This window comes from Liolophura sinensis, chromosome 5 (assembly GCF_032854445.1).
Source record: "Liolophura sinensis isolate JHLJ2023 chromosome 5, CUHK_Ljap_v2, whole genome shotgun sequence".
NCBI classification, from domain to species: domain Eukaryota; kingdom Metazoa; phylum Mollusca; class Polyplacophora; order Chitonida; family Chitonidae; genus Liolophura; species Liolophura sinensis.
This window is the reverse complement of record NC_088299.1, coordinates 8,394,925-8,415,739: the sequence shown is the minus strand read 5'-3', so window position 1 is coordinate 8,415,739 and position 20,815 is coordinate 8,394,925. Positions and strand designations below refer to the sequence as shown.

Sequence of the window (20,815 nt, the reverse complement as noted above, 5' to 3'; positions counted from 1 at the left end):
GGTCCCACGGCCACACCAATTGGAAGTAAAATGACAAAGGAGATGTTTTCACTGTATGATGTTCCCACGGCCACACCAATTGGAAGTAAAATGACAAAGGAGATGATTTCACTGTATGATGGTCCCACGGCCACACCAATTGGAAGTAAAATGACAAAAGAGATGATTTCACTGTATGATGCTCCCACGGCCACACTTATTGGAAGTAAAATGACAAAGGAGATGATTTCACTGTATGATGGTCCCACAGCCACACCAATTGGAAGTAAAATGACAAAGGAGATGATTTCACTGTATGATGTTCCCACGGGCACACCAATTGGAAGTAAAATGACAAAGGAGATGATTTCACTGTATGATGCTCCCACGGCCACACCAATTGGAAGTAAAATGACAAAGGAGATGATTTCACTGTATGATGCTCCCATGGCCACACCAATTGGAAGTAAAATGACAAAGGAGATGATTTCACTGTATGATGCTCCCACGGGCACACCAATTGGAAGTAAAATGACAAAGGAGATGATTTCACTGTATGATGGTCCCACAGCCACACCAATTGGAAGTAAAATGACAAAGGAGATGATTTCACTGTATGATGGTCCCACGGCCACACCAATTGGAAGTAAAATGACAAAGGAGATGTTTTCACTGTATGATGGTCCCACGGCCACACCAATTGGAAGTAAAATTACAAAAGAGATGATTTCACTGTATGATGCTCCCACGGGAACACCAATTGGAAGTAAAATGACAGAGATGATTTCACTGTATGATGCTTCCATGGCCACACCAATTGGAAGTAAAATGACAAAGGAGATGATTTCACTGTATGATGGTCCCATGGCCACACCAATTGGAAGTAAAATTAAAAAGGAGATGATTTCACTGTGAGATGCTCCCATGGCCAATTCAATTTAAATTGGGGGGGCGTCAGTGGCTCAGTTGGTTAGCGCGCTAGTGCAGCGCAATGATCCAGGAGTCTCTCACCAATGCGGCTGCTGTGAGTTCAAGTCGTCTCCGTCCTTTTGTGGGAAGGTCTGGCAGCCACCTGCGGATGGTCGTGGGTTTCCACCGAGCTCTGCCTGGTTTCCACCCACCATAATGCTGGCTGCCGTCGTATAAGTGAAATATTCTTGAGTACGGCGTAAAACACCAATCAAATAAATAATTGAATAAATAAATCAATTTAAATTGTTGGTTTAATCTTTTTTCATTGTTGGAGGAGGATACAAAAAATAAAACTAATTTGTGGGAAATAGAGACTGTCTCGTCACTTTTTCTTGCTGACAACATTTACATTATCGGAATGCCTTGATAAACAAGAAAGTCATAAAACATTAAGATGAGAGAAAATCATTCAACACCTTTGTCTTGGTGTTTGTTGTGTAACCGGATATTGCTGGAGCTTGTTCTGTATCAAATCAAATCCTGAAAATGTACACGTTTTTCATAATTATGGAATTCAGTAACGCTGTAGATGGTTAATGTGTACTCCTTGCAGGTTACTATATCATTTTTTGAACAGAGTTTGTTTCAAAAACAGGACTTGCCTGTTGCTTTACACCTTCAAATTGTATCACATTGTGTTTTTTGTAGCACAATATTAGTGGAGCCAGATTGTGTGGCAACTGTAACAAGGCAGAAGGACATCCTCATAAATGTAAGTCATTACATTCATCCTAGCTATTTCATGTAGTGTGTGGAACTGTTTTGATGATAGGATGTACTTTCTTTTATTGGAGTTATTTTTTGTTGAAAAGTGAAATCTGTTAACACCCCTATAAATGTGAGTGAGAGAAAATGAGATAGTTTTATTCGTTCAGTGTAAGGCATGAATATCATGGAGATGACAACATTTATATTTATGGGATAAAAATACAAATGGAGAAACCCAACCTTTTCGTCTCTGAAGCTTCTTGTAACAGATTAATACCCCCACCCCAACCTCCACCCCACCCCCACCCCTCAAAAACTGAGAGGGATTAATGGTGTTTCACACTTTAGCCATCTCACATGAAGTGCAATGCACAGTTTCCCCAAGGATGAAACATTGTATCCGCAATAGTTTATAGTTTATTGAGACAGATTAGTCAAAGTCACTGTGTTTTATTTGCAGATCGAGTCTTGTGAAGTGAAAGCTATAGGCACAGAACTTGATGCCATTCAGCTGTCAATCTTCTCGCATAGGTTTATGAGCACTGCTGAGCAGATGGGCAGGTAAGAGGTGGTGTGTGTGGGAGGGGGCATTAGGGGTGACGCTATCTCCTGTTTCCTGTAAAAGAGGCTTGGTAGAATAAAACAAGCGTGCCGGTTTGGGGACTTTTGGATCACATTTCTGTTGCATATACTGTGTTTGATCTAAAACTTCCAGTTACTCCTTTTTGTCAATCATTGGAATTGATGTTGATCTTAGAGATGCACATTCCAGATGGCATTTTGGAAGGTAAGATGATAGCCTTGTTGAAAAATTCAAATTTCAGGACCATATGAACCACCTGTGACCATTATTGCGACCAAATTTACTTCGTTGGGCTCATTTTAACTTCAGTACAGGAAGTTGCGCCACCATGAATATTATGGCTGTATTAAGTATACATTTGTGTAGAGTTGTCAGACTACAGAGAAAATTGAAATGCATACTGAATTTGAATTCAGTGAGCCTTTCTTAATATTCATATCCTCATGCACCATGATGAATTGTTACATTTACAATTGTGTTAAACCAATCACACTTCATTACTAGGTCTCGCTCATCACTGGCACACCATTTTACCCCTGACATAGGAACTCATCATTTTGTTTTTTACCAGAAATTGTCACAGAAGATGATAATCTCATGAAAGATAGCTGAATTAATGATTTTGAAAAATGAAAATTGTTTCGAAGCTCGTATCAATTTTCCAAATTTTCTGACGGGAAACAAGAACAAGAATGTAATTGACCTTAATATATATCGTCAATAAGATGAGTGTATAGGTGTTTTTTTTCGTGTTCATATCCATATATAATTTGTGTTATTTTTATTCCCAGAGTTTTACAAAGGACCTCTATATCTACAAATATAAAGGTAACCACCTGACTCAGGTGTTAATAAAATTGGTAACCTGGGGACATGTACATGGTCAGGAGGATCTCAGCATAAGAAGAGTTGGCCAAATAGTTGTCATAATTAACGTGACTGGGAGAGGTGTCTGGTACAGGAAATGCCTGTGTTATACATGTTGAAATCAAAATTAGATCCCAGTCAAACAAATCAACCACCGCTTTGTCCTTCTAAATAGAGTAGGTATCTGAATGGTCCTTGGCCAGATTCGTAAGTCTTCAGGCTAAGGTTGATTTTGTCTTTTATCACAGATCATCTGGAAATAGATATGAAGGCACAGGCATTGTGAGAGAAGGAAATAATTTAAAGAATAATACCCTGCATTAAACTTACATATTGCCCATTTTATGGTTCTCAGTGCTATATATCCTCCTCTAAGTACAACATTTTGAAAGTTTCTGAGTTTTTCAAAGATTTTGAGGTTCAAAAGTCGTGTAAAATTGTCCTGAGAACTTCCAAAAGTGTTTATAGTATTAAATGTAGTTATATGTTTTTTTTTTTTTTGATTAGTTCCCTTTGGTTGGTCACATTGGTTTTACAGTTATTAAAGACACTGTTCAAAATCTTTGAAGAAAGATATTTTAGACATTACCCTAATTTCTCAACCTTTTTTCATATGAAAGAGCAGCGTTCAGTGCAATTTATGCACATTCTAAATTTGGAGACAAAACTACATTGTTTGGATTGGCCAGTTTCAGGGCTTCACAAAAAGTATAGTTCCAACAGAATAATGCCTTCAGAATATGCTTGAAGAAGCACCTTTGCAAACATCCGAAAAGGTTGAAGAATTATAGTATATATTTAAGAAATGAAAATGTTGCGTTTTTTTTCAAAGATGATTTTATTTTCAAATATTTTCCTTGCCTTTTCCTTTGTTATGATCATGATTTCTTATTCAAACATTTTTCTTTGGCCTTTTTCCTTTTCAGGAGCGCCTGGACTTTTCGTGTGCTGTATTTGGACCAGATGGTGGTCTGGTTGCTAATGCTCCCCACATTCCTGTACATCTCGGGGCCATGCAGGAAACAGTGCAGTATCAGGTGAGGCATGCTCTCCTTGTCATGCTTATGTAGAAGCCCATAGTCTACCGTCTACAACCTTTACTGATAGAGCTTACAAATCTGATACAGATGGCTAATTAACATAAGCCAAAGTGACCAATGAAGACTATTCATGGTCCACTTGTTGGCGATCGGTGACACCAGGTATAGATGAAGTAGTTTTTATTTTACTAGGCTTGTTAGTTGACAACCTGCACCTGTATAACTTCTGTCAATGTTAACGAAGACAAAGCTCCACTTGGACCAATCAGAATTTTGACTTGTTTTCCAAGGTATTTTTCTGGTTCAAAGAATTCATGGGCCAACACAGATTACATCAGTTGTCGCATGTATCGGGAGTTTTTCAACTGAGCATCAGGTCAAGTGATTCAGTGGTCTATTTTGGAGAGAGTAGGTAAGACTCAACTAAGAGTCTATCATTTTAGTAAGTGCAAAGAAACCTGAAGTCGTCTCGTGACTGTGTGCCAGCAAAGAGCTAAATTTTTTTTTCAGTGAATGCCCCTCCTTCTGTTGATGTATTCTCATTTTGTTGGTACTGTGCCACTGACAAAAGTGCATTTATAGGGGCAAATAAATGTCACAATTTTTTTTTGATGCTGAACTGAATGCTCCAGCTTTCCTGTAGAACAACATCCCATGTTCCAAGCAAACCTCAAAACATTTTTCTAAAATCAGTAGAACTCTCGGAATCAGGAAAAATGGGCAAGTTGGCCAAAAACGAAATTTATGGTCATTTAAAGTATTCCTTGTTTTTTGCATGTTTTTGTAACTGTTATTTTGACTTTGTAAGGGAGTCTTGTGTCTCAGTAGTTTTGAAATTAACTGAAACATTGACTGAAATGGCTTTATTTAACAGATTTCACTTCACTATATTCTTTTTTAAATGCCACTTTGGATTACATAAAACTGAAACAAAAACTGTATGGTTTCCATGTGGAGCACTAATGGATGTGTAGCAGAGCTGTGTTTGATATTAGCTGATCTGCCAGGTAGCGGAGATCAGAACTGAATTTTGCTGCCTTTTGATTAATGTATTTATACCCTTTTTACCAGTTTTCATTTAATCCGGGTTTTATACTCTCCTGATCTGTTGTTGTTTGTGTAGATGAAGGTTTTGGGGAGGTCATTTCGTGAAGTTATTCTTAGCAACCACCCTCAGGCAGGGGGTAGCCATCTTCCTGACCTTACCGTCATTACACCAGTAAGTACCCACCATATCGCTGATGTCATAAATAAGGATTTACTTGTTATTTTTTGATGTTTACCAATGTCGCATTTTCAGTTTGACAGACACCATCTTTAATTAAATATTTTCAAAGGAGTTCAATCCGTACTTCCCTTTTTCTGAAATTATACTTTTCTGATAGAAGTTGATATTTCAGAACAAAATTTTCATTCTGCCTTGCCTACATGTCACTGTACATGGACTGGTATCTTTCATTGTGATCAAATGCTATGAAAAGTTTCGATTTCACATGTAGTTTCTCTTTACTTCAGGTCTTTCATGAAAGCTGTGACTCAGCAGTATTTTATGTGGCCAGTAGGGGGCATCATGCTGATATAGGGGGGATAACTCCTGGCTCAATGCCTGCACACTCCAAAACAATTTATGAAGAAGGAGCTGTGTTCAAGTCCTTCAAACTGGTCATTGATGGCATTTTCCAGGAAGAAGGTGAGATTAAGATATTGTATAGACAGGTGTGTGGTTTAAGATGAAAGCTTTTCAGAACTTCCTTGACATTTGTAACAACGAAGTTAAAAAGTATCAAAGCTGAAAGCTAAACATTCTTAGACGTTTATGACACAGAAATTTATCATCTTTTCTTTGATAGGTTAGTAAGTCATGTATTTGCTCATAATTTTTATGTTAATATGATAAAATGTCTTTTATTGTAATGAAATTGATTGAAACCACAGAATATTGGTTTGTGTTTTTAAACATTTAGACATCGGTTACATTTAGAATAAGGAACGATTGAGGGAATGAGTATTTTTTTGTTAATTGCCCCATCAAAACTATTTCTGCCATATTTTTGTGACAACATTTTTGAAACAGGAATCATTCTGGTAGGTTTGGATGTCATACATGCACACATAAATAAGAACGGTTACATGTGTAGCCATGGCAACATGCATCCCCTTCATGTGTTAACTAGCTGTGACTGAGGCTTTCATGGAGCCGGGCAAGTACCCCGGGAGCAGTGGCACCAGAAACCTTCACGATAACCTAAGTGACCTGAGGGCACAGGTGGCAGCCAATCAGAAGGTAGGCTAGTTAATAGTCACTTGGTTACCATGGCAACCAACAGGGATTGAAGTGTCCTTTGTGTGTTCATTGATTAAAATTTGTCATAACGGCATTGTTAAAATTATTGAGTGAATGAGTGAGTGAGTGCTTGGGGTTTAATGTCATACTTAACAATTTTTTAATCATATGACGACGAATTAAAAATAATGAAAAGAAAATAATAATAAAATAGCTGTAGGAAATTTGGGTGAATTGCTGGGATGATCTGACAGCAGCTTGCAGATTGTCAGGCTCTGCCGAGTTTCCTCCCATCATAATGCTGGGCAGCCGCCATTATAGAACTGAAATATATTTTTGAGTACGATGTAAAACCCCAAACCAATAAATAGAATAAATACAACAGAAATTCAAAACATGATTGCTATACTGACGTCATTATGCCCAGTCTGGTTTCTGGATGTATTCTGAGTGCCATAAAAGTAAAGCGGTAAGCGACACCTTATGTCAGGTTTACTAGCCAGCTGTGATACCACGAGTACTCTCTGCTCTATTATAGTAACATGTTGGGAAGTGCAGCAATAGGACTTTGTGAAACAGAAGGCTAATACTTGTCTCTGACCATTTCGGTGTGATTGTTCTGTTTTCAGGGAGTGAGTCTTATCTTAGGCCTGATTGCGGAGTATGGACTAGAGGTTGTACAGGCCTATATGACCCACATACAGGTAAATATACCGGGAATATTTTAATAATGAGGTCATTAAAAGTATCTCATGCTGGCTTCCTCTCCGGCCGTACGTGGGAAGGTCTGTCAGCAACCTGCGGATGGTCGTGGGTTTCCGCCGGGCTCTGCCCGGTTTCCACCCACCATAATGCTGGCCGCCGTCGTATAAGTGAAATATTCTTGAGTACGGCGTAAAACACCAATCAAAAAAAAAAAAAAAAAAAAAAAATTAAAAGTATCTCAAATGGTGATTATCTCCCTTGTATTTGTGACATTTGTTTATACTTACATGTTACTAACCTGAAAAGAATATCAAAAGAATCTTAATTTCTGAAGAAGTAACTCTTTCCCTAACAGGGATATATCCTAGAGGGTGTGAAATTAATGTTTTGACAACTTGTTTTAGGGGCAACCATTACAAAAATCTCACATCCCCCATGGGAACACAACCATGACAGCTGAAACCACCTGGCCTGCAAATTTTGAGCCCTTTGAATTTTGAACCCTTTGAATTTTGAGCCCTGTCCATGTAAGAAACTTATGTATTGCAAATCTTCAGCCAGTTTCTTTCGGCTCTAAGTTTAATACACTTTCGATTGAATGGCTCAAAATTCATTGTGGTACTATCTCTATCACTGTATATCTTACTCCAAAAACAAAGGCTTGTTTTTGTATGTTAAGAATAATGCTGAGGTGGCTGTGAGAGAAATGCTGAAAGAAATAGCGAAGAATACAAGGGAGAGAACTGGAGAGACGAGTCTGTACGCAGAAGACTTTATGGATGATGGATCCAAAATTGCACTGCGTGTGGACATCGATGAAAACAAAGTAAGAAAATCTCAAATCTGCTGTCAAATCTTCAGAGAAATGTCTGACTGGCTAAATTTCTTGTGGTATATTTTCTGGTCAAAGTAATGAGAGGAATAGAGACGCTTTTAATATAAGGCCAGATCAATCTTATTTTGTGTTTTATGGGTAATCTGACATTAATAAATCTGAGAAAAAAAATATGTTAAATTCTCATTTTTATTTTGTCCGATGATTTTTTGTACAATGATTTTCCCATTTTTCAAGGCTCTCTGGTCAAGTGTATTAATCTTTATTAATAAGCAGAGAAAATTGCTGGGAGAGTCCTCATTCCCCATGAATTTGGTGATTTGTTTCTTGTCGATTTTTATAGCATCCTTCTACATAAAAAAAAAATGTGATCAGCTTGTGAAAACAAAAATTTTAATTGGTATGGCCTAACTTTACAAACTATCTGCTTATCAAGATTAGCTTCACAGAAACTTTAATGTTCAAGGAAAGACTGAAATGAAGAAGCGATGCAGAGACGTCTCGTGAATGTCTTTTTAAATACCTTAAGATGTTCTTTCACATTCAGTAGCTTTGCTTTATCTTAACAGAACTTGTCGTGTGTATTTTTGTCAACAGGGAACTGCTGTGATAGATTTCACTGGCACAAGTTATGAAGTGTATGGGAATCTCAATGCTCCAAGGGCAGTAACTCTGTCAGCCTTGATCTACTGCCTGAGGTGCATGGTGGGACATGACGTTCCCCTGAATCAGGTTAGAGAGAAAATGATTGTAGTGATGATACTTTTGAAAAAGACTTTTTGCAAAATGATTTAATTTATGGTTGTATAGGCTAATGCCTCGATGACTCATGCTGTTGAAATTTTCCTTGTGTTTTAGGTGATAAGGGATTCCCACTCAGTACTGTCAGATCATAATTATCCTATATGCTTTTGCAAAAAGTAGCTATTACAAACCATTTGTCATTATTTACATTAATTATATTTATTTCACTTATTCACTAGATTGAGGTTTTATGCCGTACTCGCAGATATTTCACTTATTTGATGGCAGCCAGCATTATGGTGTTAGGAGACCCTCGACCATCTGCAGGCTGCTGTTATTAATTATGAATATTACAGATTTGTCTATGTTGATAACTCCACAGTTGGTTTGTCTATAAACATTAAACTCAATAAACAACGGCCTAGCAGAAGGTAGTGGTTAACAACAGGCACTTCAGTAGGTATGTTATGATACACATACAAATGAAAAATTCCTGAATTTGGTGTTAAATGTCAATTAAATAAAGACATAATAAATAAACAATAAACAGTCAGGCTATACATATTTCATTACTGGCTAAAGACACATTCATGAAGCTGGGCTGTCTACCAGTTTATGCTGGGCTCAGCACCTATAAATGTGAAGGAGAAAAATTCCTGAAGGCAGAGTTAAACATTAATGATATAAATAATAAAAAAAATCCTTGCTGGTAGTATCCTGAAAGTATGCTGGTAGTATGCTGAAAATGCTGAATTTCTTGTTATTTTGTCAGGGTTGTCTCAAACCCGTGAAGGTCATCATCCCAGAGGGTTCTCTTTTGAATCCATCTGAGAACGCTGCGGTAGTGGGAGGAAATATTCTCACCTCACAGCGAGTAACAGATGTCATCTTTAAGGCCTTTTCTACCTGTGCTGCTTCCCAGGTAAGGGTGGTCCTGTGTAATTAATTGCTTGTGAGGTTTTCATCAGTTTTGATGATGATTTGTGGATTTTGTGGCAGAAGGCTTATTAAAGAGTGTTGTAAAAAGCTTCAAAGTTGTCTCCCTTTAACTATTAAAGAACTGTCATGCCGAACATTACCCTATGTTGTTATGATTTTAAAAATAAGAAACTAATTGGTTTTACTTTGTAGGGCGTAATGCTCAGTGACAATCTGTACATGTAGAAAGCATTTCAGTCCATTTCTCTAGGGAAGTTTGGAGTTCGTCGCTGAAGGTAAAAACTATAGCATGTGCGTCTAAAAAAAAAAGATTATAAAAAGTTATTTGGAGTAGACAAATGATTGAGAAAATTGAGGTGCTGAGTGTTTGTGAACTTGACGGAAAAATACGCCATTTTTGCTTTCAAAACACAGTGAGTCAGGATCTAAGTAGAAATAATGTCAACAAAGGTTGCCTAACATTTTTGACACATGATGATTAAGGTAAGGACTGTTTATACCTTCAGCGAGAGAAGAGTTTGAACTCAAAACTTCAGTCACCCAAATTGTTCAGCATTCTGACATCCAATTCTACTTGTGTAAGCAAGGTTGCCAGATATCTCACTGGGAATGTATGGAGGAGTTACTTTGGGCGTTTGTGTTGTCACAGGGTTGTATGAACAACACAACTTTCGGAGATGAGGACGGAGGGTACTATGAGACAGTGGCAGGCGGAGCTGGTGCGGTAAGCTGCTCCACAAATTCCGTGTAGACATAAACAAGCACAGTTTTATCATACCTCTGATGTCTTGTAAGAAGTCAAAGTCTTTTTGCATTCAGGCTCTGCGTTATCAAACAAGCCCTGATGGCACAGTTGGTAGATCGTCCTCTTCGGGGAGCAGTAGACCCAGGCTCAGTAATGGATCCAGTCACACCTAAGACTTTTAAGAGGAAGTTGTAACTTCCCCGCTTGTCGTTTAGCATGAAGGGGATAGTGCAATGACTGGTTGACCCGTATCAGTATAATAACTCGGAAAGGGGTGGGGGGGGGGGGGGGGGCGCCTTACTTGCTTTTGGTAAGGCGTCTCAGTGAAGCAGCACTAAATGAAAGAGCGGTGGGAAATCCGTCCTGCAACAGGGAGGCACATTACATGCTCTCCATCGTCATATGACTGAAAAATTGTTAAGTACGATGTTAAACCCCAAGCACTCACTCACTCTTCATTATCATTGAAGTAAATGGCCCAAGTCACAGGTACACGGAGGTTGTCAAAAATTTGACTGTAAGGCCCATGTTGATAGACAGGAGGTAAAAATTCTTATTGACTGTCCAACGGACTGAGCGACTTATAGAGCTGCTTATTGGGGCAAAAATGAAATATTATTTTATTTTTACTTGCTTTGCTGATTTATGCACTTTTAAAATCTGGCTAAGTGAGGACGGATTTGTGAGGTCTATACGTAGAGTTGTATTTTCATCGAAAATTTCATCGAAAATGCTTCTTACATTGTATTACAACTGTGTTGATTGCATATGGATGAAACTTATTGGCCAAGTATTGCGCACACTTTCTGTGGCTTAACTGCAAGTTTTTGTAATGCAGAAAGCTGAGTGCTCTTGCTTTATGACAGTTGTACTGTGAACAGGCAACAACACCACTGTAAATAAATAATTTAGTCGCTGTTGGTATTGTTTTTGTGTGCAGCACAGTCACCCAGGAGCCTCTCACCAGTGTCATTGCTCATGCTGGCTTGCTCTCCAGTCATATGTGGAAATGTCTGCCAGCAAACTTTGAGTGGTAGTGGGTTTCCCACGGGCTCTGCCCAGTTTCCTACCACTATAATGTTGGCTGCTGTGGTTTAAATAAAGTATTTTTAAGTACTGCATTAGATCAATCGAATAAATAAATAAATATTTATTGTTGTTGTTGTTTAGGGTCCCAGCTGGCACGGCCGGAGTGGTGTTCACACCAACATGACAAACACAAGAATTACTGATCCAGAAATCCTAGAGAGAAGGTGAAATAAAAGTGCATTTGTTTTATTGTGATAATTCTGTGCTTTGCAGTGGTCATAAGCAAATTGTTGATGAGTGTCAATATCCTTTTTGTGCATCTAAAAAAAATATGATGAACAAAGCGGAATAATAAAAATAAAGGACTTTTCGATATGCTTAGCCCTGAGTAAGATTTGTCAGAAGTCATGCATACATGTAATTTGATCAGTGCAGGTAGGGTAGGGTTTTTAATCTGAATACATTACCCTTTTGGCAAACCTGAAACTCAGAAGTAAGCACACTGAGAACTCTTTTTAAAATATTTAACTCTTTTAAAATATTTTCCGTTAAATGTTGCCTCAAGACTTTTGTCTGTCAACTTCACCATATTGATGCATGAAGAGAAAACTTTTCTCATTATAATAACATGAATGAAAATAATATTGTTCGCTGTGAGTGAACTAATTTACATAAAATCTCTTGTTTCTAGATACCCAGTTGTACTGAAACGCTTTGAACTGAACCCTGGGACAGGGGGTAAAGGTCGTTACCATGGAGGTGATGGTGTTGTCAGGGAGATGCTGTTCCGGAAACCACTGACTCTTTCTATCCTCTCAGAAAGAAGAGTGTTCCAGCCATATGGCATGCATGGTATGTTACATTTTCTGAAAGATGCATATATTTGAAGCACATGTCAGTGAAGGTTTTCCGCTGCCATCTCAGTAGTATCAGGTGGTGGGCCTTACGGTGGAATGATTGATTTGTTAGTTTGATTCCTTGCTCAATAATTTTTCTTGTAAACAACAGCAGTGATGAACTTATAGAGGACAGTGCTAAACCAAAATGCCCAGAGTAAACAGGTGTCTGACAAACCTTCTGACTTAAAGGACTTGCTGACTGTATCTGCCAACAGGGGGTGCTCCAGGACGTTCAGGCTTAAATCTGGTGTGCCACAAGGACGGAAGGATCATCAATGTGGGTGCTAAGGCCTCAATTCCCGTCAACACTGGGGTATGTACTCTGTTAGCCATATGACCAGTCATGTTAAAATATTGCTGATCTGCCTAAAAGTTTGACCATAAAAGCATTGAAAATAATATAGCATGTCTTAGCAAAGAGCAAAGACATAGAGAATCTCTGCTGATTGACTGTGATGAGAGATAGGAGATCCTATGTTGAAGTGGCAACATTTGAGTCCACAGTAGTTATACATAGAGAAATAGAGCCAGTCAGTATGGCATTAAACTGTTCTTACTACCAGCAGGATATGTATTAATAACACTACTTGTGACTTAGGTGGACAGATTTATGTAAAATATTACACATCCCTCAGTGAATATTGCTAGCCATAATTGTAATAGTCCAGCATCTCTCAGGGATAAGTCATAATTACAAGCATAATTGCAATATGCCAGCATCCCTGAGAGATAACTACAAGTATCCCTTAATGATAATTACTGGTCATGATGGTAATAGTCCAACATCCCTCAGTTATAATTACCCATCCAAATTGTAATATTCTAGCATCCCTCAGTGCTAATTACAAGACATGATTGTAATATCCCAGTGACCCTCAGTGATAATTACCCGTCCAAATTGTAATAGTCTATCATCCCTCAGTGATAATGGTTGTAATAGTGTAGTATCCCTCAGGGATAATTATTAGTCATGATTGGAATATACCAGTATTCCTCAGTGATAATTACTAGTCATGATTGTAATATCCCAGCATTCCTTAGTGATAATTACTAGTCATGATTGTAATATTCCAGCATCCCTCAGTGATAATTACAAGCCATGCTTGTAAGATTCCAGTATCCATCAGTGATAATTACAAGTCATGCTTGTAATATTCCAGTATCCCTCAGTGATAATTATTAACCATGATTGTAATATTCCAGTATTCCTCAGTGATAATTTTTGGCCATGATTGTAATATTCCAGTATCCCTCAAACTTGTCTGTTATCAGATAGTGTTTGACATATGTGATGTTGGTGATGTAATTAACAATGATCAGTCATACAGCTGTACCAGCCGTGTTAACACTAGTACATAAAGCAATGGGTGTCTCACATTGTCCTTGCCTGTATATTTAACCACTGGAATTTGCAATCAACGGTATGCCAGACAAATTTTAGGTGACAACTGAAATGATTCAGTACCAAATTGTTCATAGACCATGATACATCAGGCACAAATCTGCTGAGGCAGAATGAACAAAAATGAATTTGCAGAACCCTGTACACTGTACAGTTGTCCATTGCTGTATATGACACGTGTAGATGTATAACTTGAGACAGATTTACATGTACATTAAATTTGTTATGTGTTTGTCAAGTTCTCAATTGTCTTCAGTAAATGAGAATTGTTTTTCTCAAGTACAGGTGATGAAAGTCTACAGAAAAAGATAGTAGATTAAGAATAGCCTGTCCTAGTTAATTACTACTACAAGGCAGACTTCAGTTTCGTTAGAGGCCACCCAGTACCGAACCATCAGCTTACCTGTTAGGTGAGCCTGATGTAGATTGGTTGTCACAGGAAAACTGATAAAATATTATACTTGGACATTTAAATTGGCAGTGGATCTGAAGTGGTTAAAGGTAAAGAGCACACTAGCATGAAGTACATGTCAAATGAAAGACCATTAAATATTGTCTGGGAAATAGTTTGAATTTTTTTTTTTTTTTTGGAATATCTTTCGACGTAGTACAATACATTTAGAACTTTGGATTCTGTTGTGGCCTTTTCTGACCATGTTGGGACCAGTTCAGGTTTTTGCCACTTGACACACGTAGATTGCAATATTTCATCATTCAAAGCGTATCTTCATGTAGAGCTATGAATGCATTCAACAAATGGATCTTGATACGAACTGTTTCAATCCAAAAATATTGCTGTGACATCACTGATACCCTCTGGGTCCCAACAGACCACCATAGAATCCTATGTTTTACATGCATTTTAGTCGTTAGAAAAATTCTCAAAAAATATATCAAACTATTTTCGTGGACAGTGTTTAATGGTCTTTCCTCTGATAAATACTTTATTTTAGTATTTTCTTTTGGTCATTTGTGCTATCTAATATTCGCTGAAGTCTACTTGTCTTCCACCAACATGGTGTGCATATCTTGACCTCACATGTGGGAAAATACCTCATTCGCTTGCCAAAGATTAATACAGGGCTGGATTTCTCCACCTTAAGCCATCATGGTGACATATTTTTCAGTAAGTGACATATTTTTTAGTATGGCATTGAACAAGAGTCAAATATTTGGAAAATGATTTGCTCATAATTAGTCTATTGAACACAGCAGTAATGGTATCTCTTACCCATCATCAAATAAAAGCTACAACAGGTGAATGGTAGTAGAGTGCTAGAAGCCAGCTACAAGTTTGCTAGTGGTGATCTTGTGGTATGCCATTTACAACCTGCAGTCTAATTGGTTCCTGTAAAATGGATCGTATTGAAAAGCAGAAGCAAATAATGACAAAATCTGGCAATAGTTTCACTGGGTACAGTTTTATAATATGTTGAGCGGAAATAGATTGACTGCTATACAAAATGATCATTCGTCACATTGAAATCTAGTTGCCTCAGGGTCAGGTGGGTTGACAGGTACTTTTTCCTGAGCGTTGATTTCCATCAGGGCCACCAGGGGTTGATTTCCATCAGGGCCACCAGGGGTTGATTTCCATCAGGGCCACCAGGGGTTGATTTCCATCAGGGCCGCCGGGGGTTGATTTCCATCAGGGATTTATGGGTCCATAGACACTTAGACCACTTCAGCGGCCTATTGGTTAGAGTATCTGCCTCGAAGTCAGGACACCCAGGGTCAAACCCAGGTCAGGTCATACCAGAGACTTTAAAAATGCCACTTGTTGCTACCTCGGCACTCAGCACTGAGAGGTTAGAGAAAGGAAACAGGACTGGTCGGCCCGGTGTCAGTATAATGTGGCTGGGTTGGGTGTCCTGTCTGGTGTCTTCAACATGATTATTCTGGCAGCAGCACTTTGGCGGCATGGACTCGCCTTGCAACAAGAAGACACCGTACATGTACACACACCTAATAACTCCTGGTTGTCACATGACTGAAAAATTGTTAAGTACGACGTAAAAATCTCAGCATAGATATATCTATCCAACCAGCTACATGTATAGCACTTTGAAAACATGGATAGCACAGAGGTTACATAGATTGTACTCAAAACTCTTTCTAAATTTGAAACATAAAACCCAAAGCATGCATGGATGTTTTCCGTCATTAAAAATGAAAACTTTCAGTTCCTGTGGCTGTTCATAAGCTGTACGTTGTCTTCCTTGCTTTGTTAACATTCTCTCACTGCCCGAAAAGTACATGTAGATTGAATTAAACAGGATGGTTAAAAAATATTGTCAAAAAAGCTTTCCATGAAACCTTATGGGAAATTAGACCCAGGTCCAGAGGAGACAAAATTGGTTTGTCATGTGGATACAGGGATTTTTTGAAGGATTTTCTAGCAGCCAAAATAAGCACGGTCTCTTGAGAGGTAATTTGAGGATACATACGTGTACATGTAGCTTTTTTGAGTTAAGTGTGTGCAGACAATCAAATGTGAGTTGCACTGTAAGAAACCACAATTCCAACTTTTCAGCCTTATCCCCCTTGGAGGGTGTCATGGACGGGGTGGTTAACGTACTTGCTTTTCAATCGCTAGGTCACACTAGACATGGGTTCAATCCCATTATAAGACAGAGAATTTCCCGAGATCCCCATGCTTCACTTTTTCAGTTGTTAGGTCGACTGTGCTCTATCGGTACATGCGTGGATATGAATATCACTGAGAGTCATCTGTGACATATCCCGGACCCCCGCCACATTTGCGTGACTGTTTCACTCGAACTTTTCCAGTTTCCTCCAGTTGGCTGATTTCAGACATTTTTAATTAAAAATTTTGAAAAAATTTAAAACAGCTGATTTCATCAGAACAGATGGTTGCTAGTGGTATTCAGAGGTCGGGAAAATGTTTTCAAACTTCCTTGAGAAACTTTGGCATTTTTTCTGACCATATATTCCCATGCCTACAGAACACATTGTGACATTGTTGTCACCATGTGATATTGTTGTCACTATGTGATATTGTTGTCACCATGTGACATTGTTGTTTCCGTGTGACATTGTTGTTAGGCGTATAGTACAGCTCTTCTCTTGCTTGATTGGGAAATGGAGATCATCCAGGAATAGTTATACACGCAAGTTTTCCAAAAAGGAAGTTAGTTTTCAGTGAGCTTGCCTTAATACGTAGGTTGACTGTTCTGAAGAGCACATTGTTTCCTGGCGATGTTTTTCTCCAACGAGCTAACTGACTAATCACGATGAACAGAAAAGGGAAGGCAATCGTGAACACTATGTCAACAGTGTGTGAACTATAAAGGGAAAAATGATGTATTTGCGTTTAAAATTCCCTTCAAAAAGAACATTTTTAGAGGCAAACGGATCTCATAAAATATTACTTTTGCTGGTGAAACTTATATTTTTCCCAGTAGAATATAAACCTGTCTTCGAAACAAACCTCAAACCATCTTTCTGAGATTAACTAGGATAACACATCTCTCCAAATGTCATGCTGGCTTCCTCTCGTTCGTTGAAATATTTTTGAGTGCGACGTAAATTACCAGTCTAACACTACACAAATAAATAAATAAATCTCCCCGATTACGGGAAAATGAGTAACATTGTCATGGACAAAGTTTTAGATCAAATGCAGCACTCGGCAGAACGATTTTAAGAGCCGGTATGCGAATGTAACTACCATCATGATGTGCAGGTGCTTGTTTTACAAGGCGGCAACAATTTCTCCGTCAAACGCTTTTGCCATTGCGACATATGTGTTCACTAAATAATGTCATGGACGTTACGTTGGGCACAAATTTCATTGTCGTGGGTTGTGAAAAGGATCACAGGAAGCCAAATGGTGGGTTTCGAACTTACATGTACATTGTAGTAATGCCTATGACATAATAAAAAAAGTAATCATTTTGCTTTTGGAATGGAAACCTTTATGTAAAAGCTGAAATGTTTCCTGTCAGTATGTCAGTCAGTGCTTGAAGTAAATTTGATGTATTGACTTGAAGTTCTTACATCGCCATTGTCTTGACACACTGGTCAGGACAAGCTTGCTCTTTTATACAGAATAGCAGGTACAGCTCTAAAAAGAGTAATTCAAATGGTCGATTGAACGATGATGGTTTTTTCCCCTCAACAGCGGTATAGCAGCCAAATCATGGCCACGTATGTAGATGCAGTGATACACTGTAGAGAAATAAGTAACTAATTTGTTTCTTTATATTGTATGATTCCGAAGTGGAATGTAAAAACTGTAAACATCATTACAATAGAAAAATAAACAAGAAGAAAGAATTCTTGAAGCACGAATGTTATAAATCATTTGACATTTTGTGTTCTTTTTTGTCTTTTAGGATTGCTTCCATCTAGAATCTCCTGGTGGCGGAGGATGGGGAGAATTCAAGGAAGAAAACACTGATGGAGAGAGCTCTTCTGAAAAGAAGTCAGAAAAGACTGTAACTACATATGCTCAAAAAGGCAGCCTGTACACCTACAAACTCGCTCAAGAATCTGCTTAATATTTATCAATGGAGGAAAATAATAAATGAATTGATAATGCTGACAACTGAATGTATTTAGTAAAGGGAGTTATGATATTGGCTGAGGGGAACTAAAAACTGAAAAATAATTAATGGGAAAAAAGTTACAGCGATTCGTGACAAAACACTGAGTGTGTTTCAGTGGTTTTGACAGGAGTTTCGTCACTTAACTCATGGACATCATATTCAGGAACATTAAAGAATTTGGTGCTGGCTTGGGAAAGGCATAGAGGTAGATTCTAATTACTCAGACTGAAATTGTTTCTGTACATTGGTATAAATGACATTGGTTGACAGTGGTAATGAGGATACTTGGCAGCATGATCGCGCTGACTTGTTTTCCAGCTCATGATTTTGTCCAGTTTATAATTTTTTTCCTATCCATGTTTTTGTTCCTTTATGATTTTATCCAGTTCGTAATTTTTTTTCCTTTCCACGATTTTGTCCGGTCAATGATTTTGTCCTGTTTCATTTTCTCTGTTCATAATTTTGTCCAGTTTATGATTTTGACACGTTTGTGATGTTTTTGCTGTCCATGATTGTTGTTGATTTGGTAGCAGATTAAATTCATATTTTACTGGAAAAATATTAAAATTTTAGGTGTATGGTGGTATTACGAATCTTGCTTTTTGTATTGCATTCAGCAAGGTATTTATAGGTGCTAATGTCGTTTTGTAGATTTATTTTTGTTATGTGACTTTTTTTTACAGATTCACTGACCTTTCAAAAGGTTATTCAGACGTAGAACTCACATATCAGTACAGTTTTAAAATAATCATGTGAAGTATGCTTATTAAGGCTATGTGTCAGTTATTAATGATATATTAAGTGGTAATGGTTTGATGTTGAATGTTTTTCACCAGTTGAAAGCTAGAAAAGTTATGTCAACAGTATAAAGAGTGAATGATAACCAAAATCATGTGATATTATTTTATTAATAATTTTGGAAACAAATTATTTTGCTATACAAACGGCGAGAAGATACATTGCTGTTTGTGGATAATAGCTGAAGGCCTCTTAAGATTGTGTGGAAACAAAAGTGTTCCTTCAGTTGACACTTCAGCCCACCAGCAACGTTTTCGAACGCCTTACACTGTCGTGGTGAACAAGTCAATGATTCTTTCATTAATCGCCGTAATGCATGTCGCCTGATATGGCTTCAAGATCCAAACAATTTTGTTATATCACCATAAAAAGTTGAAAGAAATTTAACTGGCAAAGTTTGGTGGAAATTAGCCCAGTATGAGTACTTTAGCACCGAATTTGTTCAGGCTTTCGCAGAGTTATCTTGTCTCATCAAATCCAAATAAAATTGTGGTTGCTCTGTTTCTTCAACTTTCCGCTCTCTCAACGACTGTTCTCGCTATCCCCATTGGGCACCCTTTATTTCATCTCAGGCAATATTTCTTCATTTCTTTACTTCAGCGTTGCCTTCTAGAGAACAATTTTGTCTTTGACTCCGAAGAAAATTTGAGATTCGCCATTATTTTAGCGCTGTCTGACAGCATATCATTCATAATACATTATGTTATGCAGTTGTTTGTTCTTATGGCATATTCATCATTTCTGCTAGAAACCAGTGTTGATCTCTTACCTCCCATAAATGAATTTAGATTAAAACTTACAACTGGATTTTGGAATTTATTGGTTTTTCTTACCAAAATTTTACAAACTGTTTTGTTTAGCTGATGGTATTTACAAACGAGGTGTTGATGTGGTTCTAAGGAATACTGATTGCACAGCTGTGCTGTTATTGATGTGAAATATTTGAATTTCAATTAAAATTCTATGATGCTTCGCAGTATGGAATCAGGCTTGAATTTGACAATAACAGTTGTTTGTCCTGTTCAATATATTGTGTATCAATTAACGGTTGAGTTTTGTGATTGATTTCAGAGAAAACTACAAATCAAAACTGGCACAAATTTTGACATTATTTAAAATTTCATCTAAGTTTGAGGGGCGGAGGGGGCTTCTTGGCCTAGTTATTTATTTGATTTATTTGATTGGTGTTTAACGCCTTACTCTAGAATATTTCTCATATACGACGGCGGCCACCATTCTGGTGGGAGGAAACCGGACAGAGCCAGGAGGAAACCCACGACCATCCGCAGGTTGCTGCAGACGTTTTCGCGTGCCGTGGCCTAGTGGTTAGAGTGCTAGCGCAGCACATAAACTCAGGAGTCTGTCATCAGTGTAGTTGCTGTGAGTCCATGCAGGTCATGCTGGCTTCCTCTGCGGTCGTACGGATTTTTAATTGTCAGGCTCCAGTATCATGAAGCCATCTTAGACTTAAATCTTAGACTTAAATTCCAGATAAAATGCTGTAAAGGAATTTACCAAATTTAATGATTAAAATTTTGACTTAAGTCTAACATGGTTTCGTGATCCCGAGGCCTGGTGTATAATTATTTTAAGAATGTAATGCCAGTATCTGTGGTCGCAAAATTAAAAGCGACCACAGATACTAGGCCTACAACGAATGCACTGTCGTCTCGATTTCAAGGAAACCCGTATGCTTGTATTTCAATCTCGAGGAT

At 38.0% G+C, this 20,815-nt stretch overlaps 1 protein-coding gene across 1 annotated transcript in view; it reads left to right on the top strand.

Moving 5' to 3' along the window:
- LOC135465682 (5-oxoprolinase-like) overlaps positions 1 to 20,145 on the top strand; it is a 38,597-nt gene extending 18,452 nt beyond the window's left edge. The window contains exons 20-35 of the mRNA XM_064742988.1: positions 1,600 to 1,663; positions 2,120 to 2,220; positions 3,034 to 3,070; positions 4,036 to 4,146; positions 5,273 to 5,368; positions 5,665 to 5,839; positions 6,324 to 6,433; positions 7,063 to 7,137; positions 7,818 to 7,964; positions 8,571 to 8,705; positions 9,490 to 9,639; positions 10,306 to 10,380; positions 11,572 to 11,654; positions 12,122 to 12,282; positions 12,545 to 12,642; positions 18,090 to 20,145. Of these exons, the coding sequence (XP_064599058.1) occupies positions 1,600 to 1,663; positions 2,120 to 2,220; positions 3,034 to 3,070; positions 4,036 to 4,146; positions 5,273 to 5,368; positions 5,665 to 5,839; positions 6,324 to 6,433; positions 7,063 to 7,137; positions 7,818 to 7,964; positions 8,571 to 8,705; positions 9,490 to 9,639; positions 10,306 to 10,380; positions 11,572 to 11,654; positions 12,122 to 12,282; positions 12,545 to 12,642; positions 18,090 to 18,254 (1,783 nt within the window). The 3' untranslated portion in view covers positions 18,255 to 20,145. The remainder of the gene's footprint in view (positions 1 to 1,599; positions 1,664 to 2,119; positions 2,221 to 3,033; positions 3,071 to 4,035; positions 4,147 to 5,272; positions 5,369 to 5,664; positions 5,840 to 6,323; positions 6,434 to 7,062; positions 7,138 to 7,817; positions 7,965 to 8,570; positions 8,706 to 9,489; positions 9,640 to 10,305; positions 10,381 to 11,571; positions 11,655 to 12,121; positions 12,283 to 12,544; positions 12,643 to 18,089) is intronic.
- The last annotated feature ends 670 nt before the right edge of the window (positions 20,146 to 20,815 follow it).